Source organism: Ranitomeya variabilis, chromosome 1 (genome assembly GCF_051348905.1).
Source record: "Ranitomeya variabilis isolate aRanVar5 chromosome 1, aRanVar5.hap1, whole genome shotgun sequence".
NCBI lineage: Eukaryota > Metazoa > Chordata > Amphibia > Anura > Dendrobatidae > Ranitomeya > Ranitomeya variabilis.
This window is the reverse complement of record NC_135232.1, coordinates 743291119-743310957: the sequence shown is the minus strand read 5'-3', so window position 1 is coordinate 743310957 and position 19839 is coordinate 743291119. Positions and strand designations below refer to the sequence as shown.

The following is a 19839-nucleotide window of genomic DNA, read 5'->3' as shown; positions in this document are numbered from 1 at the left end:
TTCATTTTCATTGAGTGAGTCCACACATGTCTAATCAGCATGTGACCGCATGTATATAAATCGCCAGCACGAGAGAATCCTGACAGCGTGCAGGGCGCACTGTGAGAAGTCAGAAGTCTGCAGTCACAAAGAATAACTGCAGACTCATTACAAACCTGGACATTCCCTTTAAAGATCCTAACATAAATAAAAACATGAGAGTTAGTTAGCATCACACATAACATTTACATCGAGGTACCTTATAGAAGACGTTGTCTCTGGAGTCGTTCTCCTTCTTTTCTTCATCTTGTCCAGATCCCATGATGCGTTTTCTCATCCACAGCTCGTCTCTGCAGACTTCCATCATCTCCGCTCTTTTGCAGAAAATTTCCACATGATACCCTTAAAGATACAAGTGTCATTAAATTGCTCCTGAATACAAAATTGCCCCTCGCTATATTGTCTGCACAAAATATGAGCCCCACACTGTCCCTCTTATGGTACATGCTCTTCACACTGACCTCTCCTTTCCATACCGGCCCCCTCTTCACACTGTCCTCTCATACTGTGTCCCCCCTTTAGGGCCCAGTATTTATACTGTACTCTATCATCACACTTCCCCTTCTTGGTATACTGTCCCCTCCTGGCTGTGCCCTCACACTGTCCCTCCATGCTACACCCCCACTATTCAGTTTCTGTTCTGTGCCCATTCACTTTTGTCCCCCATACTGTCTTCTCACACTATTCCCCTCCCTCCTCATACTATCTCCTCTCACATCCCCCTGTTCACCATACTGTCTCCTCATATATTTACCCCCTCACTTTCTATACTGCTTGCTCACCTAACTCCCCATACTGTGTCTGCACATATCCCATCACCCTCACTCCCCATACTCTGTCCACATACATTTTTCACATCGCTCCTCATACTGTGCCCTCATTCTCCCATATTGTTTCCTCATACATGCCCCCGATTCCCTCATACTGTTTCCTCATATATGCCCCCAATTCGCCCATACTGTTTCCTCAAACATGCCCCCAATTCCCCCATACTGCTTCCTCATACATGCCCCCATTCCCCCATACTGTTTCCTCATACATGCCCCCCATTCCCCATACTGTTTCCTCATACATGCCCCCAATTCCCCCATACTATTTCCTCATACATGCCTGTTATGATCCCAATGGCAGAGGATCTCTGAAATCCGGCAAGATAGCAAAAATATAAATACTGCTCTAGGGAGGTGGAAACTGGGCTAACCGCATACCTGATCCTGACACAAACAACTAAAAGTAGCCGGTGAATGTGCCTACGTTGGTTCTAGACGTCTCGAGCCAGCCGGAGAACTGACTACCCCTAGAGGGGAAAAATAAGACCTCGCTTGCCTCCAGAGAAATTGAACCCCAAAGATATAGAAAGCCCCCAACAAATAATAACGGTGAGGCAAGAGGAAAACACAAACGTAGAGATGAACTAGATTCAGCAAAGTGAGGCCCAATAGTCTAGATAGCAGAAAATAGATAGTGGACTATGCGGTTAGCAGAAAACCCTACAAAACATCCACGCTGAACATTCAAGAACCCCCACACCGACTGACGGTGTGGAGGGAGAATATCAGCCCCCTAGAGCTTCCAGCGAGTCAAAAAATCAAATGTAAAGCAAGCTGGACAAAAACACTGAATAATGCAAACGATCCAAATTGTACAAAACAGACTTAGCTTTTCTTGCATGAGGCAGACTGAAAGGAATCCGGAGGAGACCAAATAGGTCTGGATACAACGATGCCAGGCAAGAGACTGAGTCCAGAGGAGACTCAAATAGGAAACACCCGCTGCTTAACGACACAGCTGGAGCTCAGGCCTGCAACAAGACATACCTAACACAATACCGTTAGTGACCACCAGAGGGAGCCCAGAAACACAGTTCACAACACATGCCCTCATTCCCCAATACTGTTTCCTCGTACATGCCCTCATTCCCCCATACTGTTTCCTCATACATGCCCCCAATTCCCCTGTACTGTTTCCTCATATATGCCCCCATCTCCCCTTTCGCTCTTCATTTTGTGTCCTCAAATCTCAGCCCACACAAAATAAATTCCCCATCCCCAAATTCTGCCCACACATAATAAATCCCCCTCCCCACTCAAATTGTCCACACACATATTATTGTCCTCTACCCCACCCCATTATTGCTCTCTTCACCACCTCCATCATTGCCTTCTCCGTCACGCCCATCATTGCCCATTTCACCACTTCCAGCATTTCCTCCCCCCAATCCCATCATTGCCCTTTCCACCACATCCATCGTTTCCTCCTCCCCCACCATCCCCATCCTTGCCCATTCCACCACTTCCATCATTTCCACCTCCCCCACCATCCCCATTCCACCACTTCCATCATTTCCACCTCCCCCACCATCCCCATCCTTGCCCATTCCACCACTTCCATCATTTCCTCCTCCTCCACCATCCCCATCATTGCTCTCTCCCCATCAGCCCCATCATTGCCCTCTCCCCGTCAGCCCCATCATTGCCCTCTCCTCCCCCACCATCCCCATCATTGCCCTCTCCCCGTCAGCCCCATCATTTCCCTCTCCTCCCCCACCATCCCCATCATTGCCCTCTCCACATCAGCCCCATCATTGCCCTCTCCTCCCCCACCACCCCTATCATTGCCCTCTTCCCGTCAGCCCCATCATTGTCCTCTCCTCCCACTACACACACACACACACACCATTTACTTCTCTGCACATTCCCCTGCAGCGCGCCAGACACACACACGCACTCACACACACGCACACACACACACCCCTCTCTCGCGCTCTGCCGCAGCATCTCCATCACCTTCCTCTGACACAACCGGCCGCTGAATGATGACGTCATCCAGCGGCGTGTCTGTGTGAGAGGAAGCGCGGTCAGGAAGCAGGAAGACAGATCGCTGCACCTCCGCTGCCATTTTCTCTTGTAGGCAGCGGAGCTGCAGGGATTTCTCCCTGCCCGCCACAGCCACTCTGCAGGGGCACCTCTCCACCTCTGCACAGGTTGGGAGCCGGCACTCTGCAGCTTCTCTGTGCCGGCTGTCAGCTTGACAGTCGGCACAGAGAACAGCTGACTCCCAGACCAGGGCAGCAGAATGCAGCTGCCTGGGGAGACTCTGCGGACCGCCACATTAGGCGGCCCGACTGCGCCTGGGGCACATGCCCCGGTTGCCCCCCTAGATACGCCATTGCATGCCACAATCACGCCTATCCTTAAAAAGCCAACCCTTGATCCAACAGCTATGTCTAGCTATCGCCCAATATCGCTGCTCCCATTCGCTTCCAAACTCCTGGAGCAGCACGTCCACTCTGAACTTTCCTCCCACCTCTCAGCTAACTTGCTCTTTGACAATCTACAATCTGGTTTCTGCCCCATCACTCAACTGGAGACAGCCCTGATCAAAATCACTAATGACCTACTTACAGCCAAAGCTAACGACAATACTCTGTACTCCTCCTTTTAGACCTGTCCTCTGCCTTCAACACAGTTGACCACTGCCTCTTACTACAGATCCTCTCCTCCTTTGGCATCAAAGACCTCACCCTATCCTGGATCTCCTCATACCTTTCCAACCGCACATTCAGCGTCTCCCACTCCCACACTACCTCCTCATTCCACCCTCACTCTATTGGAGTCCCCCAAGGCTCTGTTCTAGGACCCCTACTCTTCTCAATCTACACTTGGCCTGGGACAACTCATAAAGTCACATGGATTCCAGTACCACCTTTATGCTGATGACACTCAGATCTACCTTTCTGGCCCAGACGTCACCTCTCTGCTGTCCAGAATCCCGGAGTGTCTATCAGCCATATCCTCCTTCTCCTCTCGCTTCTTCAAACTCAATGTGGACAAATCTGAACTCATCATCTTTCCTCCATCTCATAGATCTTTCTTACCTGACCTATCTATCGCAATTAACAACATCACGCTTTCCCCCCGTACCGGAAGTCCGCTGCCTCGAAGTAACCCTTGACTCTGCCCTGTCCTTCAAACCGCACATCCAAGCTCTGTTCACCTCCTGTCGCCTCCAGCTCAAAAATATCTCCAGAATCTGTCCTTTCCTCAACCCTCAATCTACTAAAATGCTTGTGCATGCCCTAATCATCTCCCGCCTCGACTACTGCAACATCCTTTTCTGCGGCCTCCCTGCTAACACCCTTGCACCTCTCCAGTCCATCCTTAACTCTGCTGCCTAATTCATCTCTCTCCTCGCTACTCCTCTGCTTCCCCCCCTCTGCAAATCTCTTCACTGGCTCCCATTCCCTCAGCGTATCCAGTTCAAATTACTAATACTGACCTACAAAGCCATCCATAACCTGTCTCCTCCATATATCTCTGAACTAATCTCCCGATATCTTCCGTCACGTAATCTCCGGTCCTCCCAAGACATCCTTCTCTCCTCCACACTTATTCGCTCCTCACTCAACCGCCTCCAAGACTTCTCCCGAATATCCCCCATCCTCTGGAATTCTTTGCCCCAACACGTCCGACTATCAACATTCGGATCCTTCAGACAGAAGCTGAAAACCCACCTCTTCAGGAAAGCCTACAGCCTGCACTGACCGCGCTGCCTCCTCATCACTACCGAAGCTACCGCCTCACCAACGCCGGAGCTGCTGCAACCCTCAACCTATTGTCTCCTTCCCCATAATCCTGTAGAATGTAAGCCCGCAAGGGCAGGGTCCTCGCCCCTCTGTATCAGTCTGTCATTGTTAGTGTGCTTACTGTAAGTGATATCTGTAATTTGTGTGTAACCCCTTCTCATGTACAGCACCATGGAATCAATGGTGCTATATAAATAAATAATAATAATAATTTTCCTGTGCGGACCCCCCACCCTTCCATCCCCCCCTCGTAATTAACATTTCAAGCAGAGTGGATGCTATTTCATTAAACCTCCGGCCCGCCGTGCGCATTTTGCTGCTTTTTCTTTCTTTATAGCCTCATGTAAAATGATAACTGCATTTTGTCAGCGATGAATCGCAGGGTTTCTGCACTTAAAAACTGCTGAGTCAAATCCACACAAAAAACTGGGAAGCAAAGAAAGGCGCAATAAATAGAGCAGATTGCCATTGCGCATTTTGATAAGACGACCTGCAGGGAAGAGAAAACAAGCATGCTACAAGTGTGAACGTGGCCTTACAGCTTGGCATCTGGTGCAGACGCCATCTAGCGCCTGAGTAAGATTTTGCACTTTCCTGGCGGTGACTGGCAGAGCTGGGCGGGCACTAGCACACGCTCCTCGCTGCCACTCACTGACTCTTGCATATGGATGATGCTCTGAGCTCCACCCCCTCCCCCCACCCCAGGTGGGCGTGTCAAGGAGCATGGGTTGGGGGTGTTGTCCCATCCTCCAGCGCTGATTGGACAGGACGCAGCTCCTAAATAAGGATATTTGCACCTTGTTGGGCGGTGACTGAGCTAGGAAGGTCTGGAGTGCGGCAGCGCAGATCGGTGTGACCGGCGGCGGAGGCGCAGGGTGGTCGGCAGCATTAGTCTGTTGCCACAGGTCATCACCAGTGCAGGGAAGCAGCTGCTGGTACCTGAGACTCACTACCACCCCCTGTAGGACTCCTGCCCTCACTGCTACCCCGAGGCTTCCTTGTCCTTCCCACCCGCTGAGGGCACCCAGGGCTGGCACCGTGGAGCAGCTGGCACTGGACTCTCTGTAGCAGTTGCATCCACCCTGGGAGGAATGGCGCTGGATTTCCTGGCTGGATGCGCAGGAGGTGAGGCTTGCATCAGTCATCGCTATAAATCTTCGTGCCCTCCATTTGCCATCCACCATCTGCTTCTTTCCTGAGAACTAGCCTTTCACCTGGTGCAAAGGGTCTATTTGTTGCCCCCTTCTCCCCTGCAGATTCTTCTGTTTGTACCCCCAGGTCACATTACACACAGCTATTAATAATCTGTCCTATAATCTGGATTATTGCTGTGTTTATGGCTATAAATACAATAATTTCCCCCATAGAATGCAGCTGCTACATAGTGATACATTGTATCCTTCCTAATGTAAATATTGACTCCTGTATCTAAAATCTAGAGGGAGACAATGCAGCAGATCCGCCAATTGCAGGGAGCACATCCATTATGTAGTGGGGGAGAACACTGTGGCATTAACACAAATGGCAGAATCTAAGGCCACGTTCCCACAATGAGGTTGTTTTTTTTTATACCTTGTGTATCTTTAGTGTATAGGAATGGGAAGAGGCCCATGTAATCCATGCGAGACCTCTGCGACTACTGGTGTCCCTTAGATATGGGGGTCCTCGGTCACCATGTAATCCATGCGAGACCTCTGTGACTACTGGTTTTCCTTAGATATGGGGGTCCTCGGTCACCATGTAATCCATGCGAGACCTCTGTGACTACTGGTGTCCCTTAGATATGGGGGTCCTCGGTCACCATGTAATCCATGCGAGACCTGTGCGACTTCTGGTGTCCCCTAGATATGGGGGTCCTCGGTCACCATGTAATCCATGCGAGACCTCTGTGACTACTGGTGTCCCTTAGATATGGGGGTCCTCGGTCACCATGTAATCCATGCGAGACCTGTGCGACTTCTGGTGTCCCTTAGATATGGGGGTCCTCGGTCACCATGTAATCCATGCGAGACCTGTGCGACTTCTGGTGTCCCTTAGATATGGGGGTCCTCGGTCACCATGTAATCCATGTGAGACCTGTGCGACTTCTGGTGTCCCTTAGATATGGGGGTCCTCGGTCACCATGTAATCCATGTGAGACCTGTGCGACTTCTGGTGTCCCTTAGATATGGGGGTCCTCGGTCACCATGTAATCCATGTGAGACCTGTGCGACTTCTGGTGTCCCTTAGATATGGGGGTCCTCGGTCACCATGTAATCCATGTGAGACCTGTGCGACTTCTGGTGTCCCTTAGATATGGGGGTCCTCGGTCACCATGTAATCCATGTGAGACCTCTGTGACTACTGGTGTCCCTTAGATATGGGGGTCCTCGGTCACCATGTAATCCATGTGAGACCTGTGCGACTTCTGGTGTCCCTTAGATATGGGGGTCCTCGGTCACCATGTAATCCATGTGAGACCTGTGCGACTTCTGGTGTCCCTTAGATATGGGGGTCCTCGGTCACCATGTAATCCATGTGAGACCTGTGCGACTTCTGGTGTCCCTTAGATATGGGGGTCCTCGGTCACCATGTAATCCATGTGAGACCTGTGCGACTTCTGGTGTCCCTTAGATATGGGGGTCCTCGGTCACCATGTAATCCATGTGAGATCTGTGCGACTTCTGGTGTCCCTTAGATATGGGGGTCCTCGGTCACCATGTAATCCATGTGAGACCTGTGCGACTTCTGGTGTCCCTTAGATATGGGGGTCCTTGGTCACCATGTAACCGCTGTCTACTAGGATTTAGTCTTAGGACAGGGTCAATCTATCAATTATAGTTTTTCTCTGTAAGTTCCACTCCTGATTTTGGCATACAAATACTGACATGTGAATGAGGCCTTAAGATGGTATGTAGAGGACTGTGAATTTTATTAGCTCCAAGCTATTGGTGGATTTATAAGACATGCAAGTGGGGCGATGGGATGATGTATTGGTGTGTGAGGGGCCCACATGCTGTTCTTGCATAGGGGCCCTCTGCTGCTTCTGTCTGCACCTGAAGACAGGAGGATTTAAGCTACTTTCACACTTCCATCGGTACGGGGCCGTCGGAAACGTGGGCAGCAGATGTAGTTTTGCAACGCATCCGCTGCCCAGTGTGATGAGCGGGGAGGTGGGGGCGGAGTTCCGGCCGCACATGCGCGGTCGGAAATGGCGGACGCGCCGCACAAAAAAAACGTTTCATTGAACTTTTTTTGTGCTTCGCCTCTGCCAAAACATTACGCATCCGTCGCACGACTGATGCGTCTTGTGTCCATCCATCGCGATCCGTCGCTTATTCAAGTCTATGGGCAAAAAAACGCATCCTGCAAGCACATTTGCAGGATCCGTTTTTTGCCCATAACGACGGATTGTGACGGACCAAAAAAGAGGGAAGTGAGAAAGAAGCCTTACTGGGAATCTGTATGCCAAGGGCCTGCTTGGAATTATTCAGTTTTGAGGGATCTCCGCATAGGGTGGGATCATTTCTTAGATCTGGGAGCAGATTCACAGGAGGAGGCCCCATGTTATATAAATGTAGTGTAATGCATATGTTCTGGGCGGCTGTCTGTGTGAATCACCTACTGCTCTCACTTCCTTCTCCGTACATTCTGCTGCAGTTTAGATTAGCCATGTGTATTTGTAAAATGCTTTTATTAGATGTTGACAATGGGGTCGTTTGCCGCCCGCGCCCGCTGCTTCCACTGTACACAATGAGGCAAAGGATTTTGCACCAGCAGCGCGGAGGTGACATCAGTGCAGAACATTTCTCATTCCCAGGACTGGAGGATTTGGGCTCCTCCTGAGTTCTCCTTTTAGATGAGGATTGTAGATGTGTCCTCATCTCCAGTACATATAAATCATATAGTATCAGATGGGCACCAAGCGGTGGGATCTGCATGACAATTAGGTTTACCAGGTGCCCATGGCTCTTATTGTATGTCTTGAGCAATGCCCTGATCTGGGACACTGTATATAAATTTTTCTTGAGTGTAAATGGAGCGCCCCCACGTTAAGGGCAATGGGGTACTCAGTACCGGGCCTCTCTCTCGGTTCTGGGGATGTCACGGTGGCCCGACCCGGTCCGTGGCCCTTCTGAGGGGCATCCAATTAAAGGTGTAAAGTTTGTGTGTTCGTGACGCCACCTGTGGTATTCGGTCAGGGTGACCGATGCTGCTAGGGGTCCGCTGGGGTGATGGAATGGCAGCTAGATGGTATACCTTCCCACAGGTGAAGTGTATCCCCAGGGCTTCCCAGATGTGTAGGTGGTGATGGTGGACGATGTAAGGCGCGATGAATAACGCGGATACAAAGGTTGCAGTCTCTTTACCTTTTACTGAAGACTTCAGCGTCCGCAGTCCAGAGTACAGATCACAGGGCTGGCAGAGTCCGGCCGGTACGAAGGCACATCCAGAGTTCTCTTAACCAGGTGGAAATCAGTAAACTTCCTACTAGCGCCTGTGTGTTGTAGTACCTCCCTGCTGAGCACCACGGGATAGTCCTCACAACTTTCGTGGATGTTTCTGATGTTCTCTCTCTCTGTCCCCCAGATGGTATGGATAGGACAACCCGTATGACTGGGATGGCCTGGGGCTTGTTTGTAGGGACCCTAGTGACGCCCCTCTCCCACAATTTGCCACCGTGTCTTCTTAGGTATTAAGGTCGGGCAGCCAACTTGGAATTGACTGTCCTGCCGGTCTCTGAAGTAATGCGTAGAGTCAATTACTCCCTCGGTGTTCCGGCCACCGGCTACGCGCCTCAGAAGGAGGCTGCCGATCTCAGGGCAGAACTCCTCCCGGTATTATCTCCTTGTGCTGTGACTTCGTTTCTCACTCTCCACAATACAATTCCTTTCTTGTCCTTTCTTAGGATGCTGCCGCACGTGGGGCTGGCGCAGCTCCGTGTTTTTCTGTCTCGCTAGGCCTCTGTCAGGATCCCACCCCTGACAGGGACCCTCTGTCTGCAGCTCAGATGTTCCTCCTTTTCCCCTCTGTCTGCCTGACATGTGCTCACTGGGTCAAACCCAGGCAGCGTCTGACTAACTTTCTATCCAACCCACCAGTTTTACCCGTATGTGAGGAGTGTCCTAATAGATAGAAGCAAGGCTCCCCCTGGTGGTCTGGAGTGTGAAGTGTAGTGTGTGACTTGTGTTACCTGGCAAGATGAACTCCTTTAGTACCATCAGACGTAATATCACTCCCCCTGGTGGAAGAGCGACATTACTGCAACGACCAGGACTCTGGGGCCTCTGTATGGCGTTCTGCGGAAGTGACGGAGCGGTTATTGTAGGTAGATGCCGGTGTAGTGATGTTGCATTACAGATCGCTCCGTCACTACCGCAGAACGCCATAGAGAGGGGCAGCGGAGAGGTTATTGTAGGTAGATGCGGGGGAGTGATGTTACATTACAGATCTCTCCGCTGCCCCTCTGTATGGCGGTCTGCGGTAGTGACGGAGCGGTTATTGTAGGTAGATGCCGGTGTAGTGATGTTTCATTTCTCCATGTTCTTGGATAAGGACAGAGCATGGTGCTTGTATAACGTCTGCTTGATGAAAATTGTCGCTGTGACATCAGTGATTTTTCTTGGACGCAAAAAAGACAGATTTTCGTCAGTGTTTGGTCATTGTCAGTTTTTGCCGTAAGTGATTCATCCGTTCATATTCTATGCAGAAAATTTAGAAAAACAATAAATTGAATGTTTCTCAGTCGCCCATGACAGCACTACCAGAGAGAGGGAATCTGCCCTTCAGGGACAGGAAACCTACAGGATAAAAAGGGCGGTACCTCTCTCCTGCGTCAGTTTGGTTTCCTGTCCCTGACAGGGAACCCTCAAGGATTCGGTACCTGAGATCCGGAGCCGACCAGTGGGGGTATGACGGCGGGGAGGCCCCTGTCACCGCTGGTACGGTGTCCGACGCCGCCGCTTCTGGGTCCGATGGGGCTGCAGAGCGCGCGGAGGGGAGCGCGGCTGCCTCCCCGGATTGGGGTAGGGGCTTCGGGGACCCGGTGTGCCCTTGCGCCATGCGGAGGCACTTCCTGGTCCGGAGCGGTGGCTCGGTGTGTGAGAGCACAAAGATGGCTGCCGAACCGGATATAGACGCCGACCACTTCCGGGTCCCGGGCAAAGCGCACTTGAGACGAGGGGACCAGCGCTTCCCTGGAACGCAGCCCTGGAGGAGGGGGTGAATCGGCGCGCTATTTAAAAAGACCGCTGTGGGAGCGCCCTTTGCTGCATGCAGTCCCAATATGGCGGACAGCGATCAGCAGCTCCAGCCGGCGCAGCCCTTACAGCCGCCGCAGCAGCAGCGTCACCACCAGCGCAAGTCAGATGAGCCAAAGAGAAGGACCTCTGCAGGCACCCGAAGTACCAGCTCCAGGAGCCATTCCACGGCGCAGAGTAAAGCCTCCAATATGTCTAGCCAGCCGACACCATCTACTTTGGGTCTCATACAAGATCCCATACCTCCTCCAGAACCGGTACCTGTGGCTGCTCAAGATGGGTGAGTGATCTTCGTAAAAGTTCACCAAATAATTGGGGTCCCCTTTTCCGTTTATTTTTTAGGCAAGAAAAAAACAGAGAAAACTAAGCATAGAAACTGCCCCTTATGTGGAGAACCCCTGTTACAGAACTGGGATAAGAAATTATGCGGTTCCTGTATAGGACAAGTCCTTTGTGAAGAAACACCTAGTTTTGCCTCTGTATTACGATCAGTAATAAGATCAGAGGTAGAAACAGCATTCAAATCCCTTAAAGGGGAGGGGGTTAAGGGAAAAACACCTGTGCCCTATTCTCACTCTGATTCTTCTAGTTCTGATGAGGGTATGTCAGACAGAAGGGGTTCCTCTTCCTCCTCGGATTCTGAGAGTGGAGGCCGCCACTGCTTCCCCTTAGACGAAGTAGATGCCCTTGTGAAAGCCGTAAGATCTACAATGGGAGTCCTAGATCCACGTCCTGACAAAAACAGTTCAGGACATTATGTTTGGAGGTCTGGGCCAGAAAAGACGTAGAGTCTTTCCACTTAACGAAAACGTGCAGACCTTAATTAAAAAGGAGTGGGAGAAACCAGAAAGGAAAAATTCATCTGTGCCCTCCCTTAAAAGGAAATATCCTTTTGCGGAAGAGGCTTCTATGTCATGGGACAAAGCCCCTAAACTTGATGTTGCAGTAGCTAAAGCGTCAAGGAAGTTTGCATTGCCCTTTGAGGACATGGGAACGCTGAAAGATCCCCTCGATAAAAGAGCCGATACCTTCCTTAAAGGGGCCTGGGAGTCGGCAGGGGGATGTTTAAGACCCGCAATAGCAGCCGCATGTACTTCCAGATCTTTAATGATTTGGATAGACAATTTAGAGAAACAGTTGAGAGATGGGGTATCCAGACATAAAGTAATCGAATCAATTCCCATGATTAGGGGGGCGGCAGCTTTCTTGGCTGACTCGTCGGCCGATTCTATCAAACTCACTTCAAAATTGGCAGCCTTATCTAATGCAGCTCGTAGGACGCTATGGCTGAAAAACTGGCCAGGCGACCTACAGACAAAGCAAAAACTCTGTTCAATCCCGTGTGAGGGGAAATTTTTGTTTGGGGAAACCCTAGATGACATTCTACAAAAAGCCGGAGATAAAAAGAAGGGGTTCCCTAACCTGACCACACCATTTGTTAAGCGGCCCTTTCGGAACAGGAAGTTTTTCCGCAGACGCCCCCCTAGAGAACAGAACAAATGGGATGATGGGAGAAATAGAGATAGGGGATTCCTCTTTGGCAATTCCCTGAGAAATAAAAAGACCCCTAAGTGACACCTCCCCTAGGGTGGGAGGGAGACTGTCTCAATACCTTCCGGCCTGGGAACAAATCTCTTCCAGTACTTGGATTTTAAACTTAATAAAGATGGGACTTCAAATAAACTTTACCGCCCTTCCTCCCCAAAACTATGTGGTCACTCCATTAAAACCCTCACTTCGACAACAACAGGCCTTGGAACAAGAGATCTCAAAACTCATAATCAAAGATGTGATCCGAGAAGTTCCCCTACTGGAAAGGGGGAAAGGATTCTTTTCCCCACTATATCTGATCCCAAAGCCGGATGGTTCCTTCCGCACAATAATAAATCTACGGAAATTAAACAGTTATGTAAAGAATCAAACCTTCAAAATGGAATCAATAAAATCAACAATAAAAAAACCTGTTTCCAAATTGTTTCATGATAGTGTTGGATCTCAGCGACGCGTACTATCACGTCCCCATCCACAAAAACTCACAAAAATACCTCAGACTAGCAGTAGTCATGGAGGGAGAAGTAAGGGAATACCAGTACAAGGCCCTTCCATTTGGCATTTCAGTAGCGCCCCGTATATTTACCAAGTTGGTAGCGGAAATGATGGCCCACATAAGGGAAAAAGACATTCTTATAATACCATATCTCGACGACTTCCTAATTGTCAGCAACTCAGCCCAACACTGTCGCCAACAATGCATCAGAGTAATAAAAACGGAATTAGGTTGGCTCCTAAATCTCCAAAAAGTCAAAACTGGAACCGACCAGGGTTCAAGAGTTTTTGGGTCTAACTTTGGACTCGGTTTTACAGGAATGTCGTCTTCCAGACCAGAAGAAACAAAAAATATCAAGTATTGTGTCCAGAGCTCGCTCAAACCCTCATATGACCCTGAGAGAAGCGATGTCACTGCTGGGGTCCCTTTCTGCTTGTCTCCCAGCAATACAGTGGGCTCAAATCCACACGAGAGACCTCCAGTGGGATATTCTGAGGAATCAGGTTACACTGAGGGGACACCTAGAGTGTCGCATGACTCTAAGTTCAGACACTATTTGTTCCCTAGACTGGTGGTTAGATTCCAACAATCTATCAAAGGGGGTTCCGTGGGTGATAGATATACATCGAGTAGTTACCACGGATGCCAGTCCCACGGGGTGGGGAGCTCACCTGGACAACAGTGTTACTCAGGGGGTCTGGACAGATCAAGAATACGAGGTATCCTCAAATCAAAAAGAACTTTGCGCAGTGAGCCATGCTCTGTCATTTTTTCTTCCCAACCTGTGGGGGCATCATGTCCGGGTTTTTTCGGACAATCAGGTAGTGGTAGCCTACCTGAACCACCAGGGAGGGACCAGATCCCAAGCCCTAATGAAGACCACTTCCCAAATCTTCACCTTAGCCGAAGACCACTTCCTATCCCTCTCGGCGTTACATATAAAGGGCGTAGAGAACCAAAAAGCAGACTTCTTAAGCCGTACCCAGCTAAAACGGGGAATGGGCTCTGAACCAAAGCATCTTCGATCAGATTAACAAAATCTGGGGGGTCCCGGTAATAGACCTTTTTGCCAGTATAGAAAACAGGAAAGTAAAGGAATTTTGTTTTCTGGACCCCAGAGGGAACCCCCGGGCACTGGATGCATTCTCGATTCCCTGGACTCAGGGTCTTGCATATGCCGTTCCCCCTCATATACTTATCCCGGCAGTTCTGCGGAAGATAAGACAGGACAGGGCGAGAATCATCCTAATAGCCCCCTTCTGGCCCAAAAGGGCCTGGTTTTCCTGGCTGAGAATCCTATCGGTCGCCGATCCCTGGGTTCTCCCGGACCTTACGGACCTCTTATCACAGGGACCGGTGCTCCACCCTCGGTCAGCAAATCTCCACTTGACAGCGTGGAACTTGAGAGGTCACTGCTAAGGGCAAAGGGCTTCTCCGATAATTTAGTGTCCACACTATTAAAAAGTAGAAAGACAGTAACAACTAAAATCTACGGTAAAACCTGGAAAAAGTTTCTGTCCACCTCCGGGGTAAAACTTCAAGATGGGTCCCAGTGGTCAAAATATTAGAGTTTCTACAGAAAGGCTTAGATATGGGCCTCTCGGTGAGCACCTTAAAAGTGCAGGTAGCGGCCTTAGGGGCGTTATACAATGATAATATTGCCACTAACCCATGGGTAACAAGGTTCATTAAAACCGCTGTACGTTCTAGGCCCATAAAAATCAGAAGTCCTCCATCCTGGGACTTAAATTTAGTATTATCAGCTCTGACAGAACCCCCGTTTGAGCCCATAGATTCGATACCACTTAAAATCTTATCTCTCAAAACGGCCCTTCTTACAGCCCTAACGTCTGCCCGTAGAATTAGTGACCTCCAGTCTCTATCTGCGAATCCTCCCTTCACGCAAATCATGGAGGATAGGGTAATATTGAAAACAGACCCTGCTTATCTACCCAAAGTTGCTTCCAATTTCCATAGGTCCCAGGAAATAATCCTTCCTTCCTTCTGCCCAAACCCGAAAAATCAAGAAGAGGAAAAATTCCACACATTAGATGTGAGAAGGTGTCTAGTACATTACCTAGAATCCTCCCGACAGTGTAGGAAGGAAGGGTCTCTTTTTGTCTGTTTTCAGGGACCTAGAAAAGGACTCAAAGCCTCCAAAAGCACTATAGCTCGCTGGGTAACTGATGCGATAGCCCCGGCATACTCATCCACGGGAAACGCAGTGCCTGAAGGGCTCAAGGCACACTCTACAAGGGCTATGGCGACCTCCTGGGCCGAAAGGTCGGAGGTACCAATAGATAAAATCTGTAAGGCTACGTTCACATTTGCGTTGTGCGCCGCAGCGTCGGCGCCGCAACGCACAACGCAAACAAAAACGCATGCACAACGCTGCGTTTTGCGCCGCATGCATCCTTTTTTTGATTGATTTTGGACGCAGCAAAAATGCAACTTGCTGCGCCCGGACGCGTGCGCCGCAGTGACGCATGCGGCGCAAAACGCAAGTGCGACGCATGTCCATGCGCCCCCATGTTAAATATAGGGGCGCATGACGCATGCGGCGACGCTGCGGCGCCCGACGCTGCGGCGCAGACCGCAAATGTGAACATAGACTAAGGCGGCCACCTGGTCAATACCTTCAACCTTCTTTAGGCACTATAGCTTAGACCTGGCCTCTTCGTCTGACTTAACCTTCGGAAGAAGGGTCTTGCAGGCTGTGGTCCCTCCCTAAAGCAATAATCTCTGCAATTCTCTCTGGTAGTGCTGTCATGGGCGACTGAGAATAGTGTAGTTACTTACCGATAACGGTATTTCTCAGAGCCCATGACAGCACCTGCTTATTCCCCCCTTATCACGTGTGCGGTGAGCACCTTATTATACGAAGTGTGTGTGTTTGATTTAGACACGGTGTAATCTTCGTAAGTATTTTGCTAAAAATGTATATTTCCTGTTGTCACTAACCTGGAGGACCTCTGATGCTCTGTAAACCAAACTGACGCAGGAGAGAGGTACCGCCCTTTTCATCCTGTAGGTTTCCTGTCCCTGAAGGGTGGATTCCCTCTCTCTGGTAGTGCTGTCATGGGCTCTGAGAAATACCGTTATCGGTAAGTAACTACACTATTCTCCAGTCACCTTCCACGACAGCAGCATAGGATGTCTCCCCACCCTAATGGGGGACAGGAAACAGAGGTTAAATGCTGTCCCCTTCCTGCAACCACCAGTGTTTTTCCTGTCCCCCTATGGGGCATGAAGAGGTCCTGCTGTGGTGCTGCTGTGGCTGGCGATCGGAGTACCCAGTTCTTCTTACCTTTAGCCGGGCAGCTGGGGTCGGGGGCTCTGCTCTCCTCCCTTCATAGCTGCTCCCTTCTCCATTCCTGATGGACTCAGAACCCTCCTTCCCGCACCCCCTCTGGGGGGTAAAGCGAGGCGGTGATGTGCGGCCGGGGTCCTCTCACAGCTCCCCGGCTTCTTCCTCTCCTTCTTGGTGCCGGATTCAGTGTATTCGCGCAGCAGAAGTGACGTACTCCGAACTTCAGGTTCACTTCCTGTGCTTTCCTGTGTGGAACACACGCGTGCCCAGCACCGCCACTGGTACTATGGAGCCGGCTGCCACATGGGGTGTTCCCGATCGGGAACCTCCTCTGCCCCCTGCACCTGCGGACCTGGGAGAGGAGGAGCACGCTATTCCGGACGCTGTGACCTTGATTATTTAATCCTGGTCAGGGGACACCTCCAGGTATGGCCCACTGTCTGTCTCCGTGTGACTGTGACGGATAGACAGACCATGGACGGTGACAAAACACCCCTCTCTGCATCTGCTGAGCCCAGCGTCCTCCCTCCTAACATAAGTAGCGGATGAAGGTCCTTTACTTCTAGGTGGCAAATAGACTTAGTCCCCTTCTCTCTCTTTTTTTTTTTTTTTTTAGGGAGACAAGGCTCCTGCCCCTAAGAAGGACAAAACATTCAGGAAGGCGGTGGAAGACCGCAAGTGTGGTGTGTGCGACAAAGCTTCCTTCCTCATACAAGAAGAAGCTCTGCCAATCCTGCACTGTCGAGGTGTTGCACTCTGGACAACCCTCTCTGTTTAAAAGCATTAAGACCCTTATTAAACAGGAGGTCCAGTCCTCGGTATCGGCCCTTTCCCAGACCTTATTACCGCAGCCTCCTTCAAAAAAGAGGAAATTGTGAGCTGTGGAGTCTGATTCAGACTCTGGTGAATTATGCTCTTCTGACTCAGAGGATATGTGGGAGAATGAGGGCTCCACTTCTACCCCCAAAGAGGATAATAAAAAATATTATTTTTCCTCTGAGGACATACGAGAGTTAATTAGTATGGTCAGGGGGACAATGGGTGTTGAGGAAGAGGAGGTGAAGCAGTCGGTACAGGACAAAATGTTTGGAGGCCTTAAACCTAGAAAACTAAAGGGATTTCCCGTGCATGAAAATGTTCAGAGCCTCATTCTTCACGAATGGGAGTCCCCTGAGAAGGGACTTGGCGTTCCATCTGAATAAAAAAAAACAAAAAAAAAAAACGCTTCCCTTTTAGATGGAGACATCTCTCTTTGGGATACCCCGAAGGTAGATGTACAGGTTTCTAGAGTGACAAAAAAGACAGCCCTCCTATTTGAGGACTCATCTAAGCTCAGGGACCCCATGGATCGGAAAATTGAAAGTCTGCTAAGGAGATCTTGGGATACCTCCACTATCCTCCTTAAAACAAACATAGCATCTAACTGTGTTGCTAGGTCTCTGTTTTGCTGGCTCTGTACTCTAGAGGATCACCTTACCCAGGGAACTTCTAGGGAGGTGATTCTTGATTCCCTTCCCCTTCTCCAAAAGGCCACGGGATTCCTTGCCAATGCCTCGGCAGAATCGGTTCGAGTGGCAGCCAAATCTGCAGTCCTTTCCAACTCAGCCAGGAGAGCACTGTGGCTGAAATCCTGGAGTGGCGACACCACATCCAAAGCGAAACTTTGTGCCATTCCGTTTCAAGGTCGCTATTTGTTCGGCCAGGCCCTTGATGATATATTAGAGAAAGCCACAGACAAAAAGAAAGCATTTCCTGAACAGAGGAATCCCAAAAGGCTTTTTTTTCGTCCCTCAAAAGATCAAACTTCTCAAAGAGAATTCAAAGGGAAAGGCAAAACTGGTCGTTGGATTTATCCAAAAGGGGGAAAGGGCAGAAATATCCTTGTCCCCCAAACCCAGCAGACCCCTGACAAACAGTGACTACTCCCGGTGTGTGGGGGGTCGGCTCTCGAACTTTATCGGCCAATGGCGGACCATCTCCTCAAACCATTGGGTACTCGTTACCATTCAAGATGGGTTAAAACTAGAGTTCGAGAGTCCTCCCCCTTGGCGCCTAAGGATTACCCCATTACAAAATCTCCATCCCCGGGACGCATTTCTTTCTGGCCTTCAGGAATTACTCCAAGCTGGGGTAATCTCCCCAGTACCCGATCAGGAGATAGGCAGGGGACACTATTCTCGCCTATTTTTAATCAAAAAGCCTTCAGGGAAGCACAGAATAATTATCAACCTGAAACTCCTAAATCGGGTAATTACATACAGAAGATTCAAGATGGAGTCAATCAGGTCAGCGATTCCCCTGAGGGGTCAGGACTGGGTGATGGCTACAGTAGATTTGAGGGATGCCTACTACCATGTCCACATCCATCAAAAATTCAGAAAGTTCCTAAGGTTTGCAATTTCCCAGGGTCATCAAATCACACATTATCAGTTCAACGCCCTCCCGTTCGGAATCCCGTCAGCACCTCGGGTGTTCACAAAGATCATGATGGAGGCAGTGATTTTTCATTCAACTTCAAGGGATTTGCATTATACCATATTTGGACAACCTGCTCATTGTCGCTCTATCTATCTCATGTCTAAACATGGATGTGACAAGGACTCTAGAAATTCTAGAATCCTTGGGTTGGATTCCGAACTGGCAGAAATCGGACCTACTTCCCTCCACAAAGAAGAAATTCCTAGGGGTCCTGCTAAATTCAGAATTAAAGGGAACCTGTCACCTGAATTTGGCGGGACCAGTTTTGGGTCATATGGGCGGGGTTTTCGGGTGTTTGATTCACCCTTTCCTTACCCGCTGGCTGCATGCTGGCCGCAATATTGGATTGAAGTTCATTCTCTGTCCTCCGGAGTACACGCCTGCGCAAGGGAATATAGCCTTGCGCTGGCGTGTACTCCGGAGGACAGAGAATGAACTTCAATCCAATATTGCGGCCAGCATGCAGCCAGCTTGTAAGGAAAGGGTGAATCAAACACCCGAAAACCCCGCCCATATGACCCAAAACTGGTCCCGCCAAATTCAGGTGACAGGTTCCCTTTAAAGAAATCCTTCCTGCTCAGAGAGCGCCAGCTCGATCTGGTACAGAAGATAGCAAAATACAGAACCCTGAAGGCTCCCACTCTACGGCACTCCATGTCTATTCTGGGGTCCTTAGCATCTTGTATCCAGATGGTATCATGGGCCCAAGCCCACACAAGAGTTCTTCAGATGCATGTACTTTCATCCTGGGACAGACAGCAGAACTCCCTATCCAAAAAAGTTCTTCTTCCCAATCATGTCAGCATATCCCTGGCATGGTGGCTGTGTCACCAGAACCTCCAACGGGGGTTCAGTTGGGACCAGCTCCCTCTAAAGATACTTACATCAGATGCCAGTCGGAGGGGATGGGGAGCCATAGTAGAGAAATCTCACTTCCAGGGCATATGGGCTCCAGACACCAGAGCCAGCTCATCAAACTTAAGAGAACTGAAGGCGGTGGAAGAGGCCCTGAAAGCCGCATCAGCTCTTGTCCATGGTCACCATGTACTCGTATACTCTGACAACATGACCACAGTAGCGTACCTCCATCACCAAGCGGGCACGAAATTCACAAAATTAAAGTCACTGACTGCAAGAATTT

At 49.9% G+C, this 19839-nt stretch overlaps 1 protein-coding gene across 1 annotated transcript in view; it reads left to right on the top strand.

The window, feature by feature from the left end:
* Positions 1-5320: 5320 nt before the first annotated feature.
* SLC25A29 (solute carrier family 25 member 29) overlaps positions 5321-19839 on the top strand; it is a 44272-nt gene continuing 29753 nt past the window's right edge. The window contains exon 1 of the mRNA XM_077269652.1: positions 5321-5749. Coding sequence (XP_077125767.1) covers positions 5716-5749 — 34 coding nt within the window. The 5' untranslated portion in view covers positions 5321-5715. The remainder of the gene's footprint in view (positions 5750-19839) is intronic.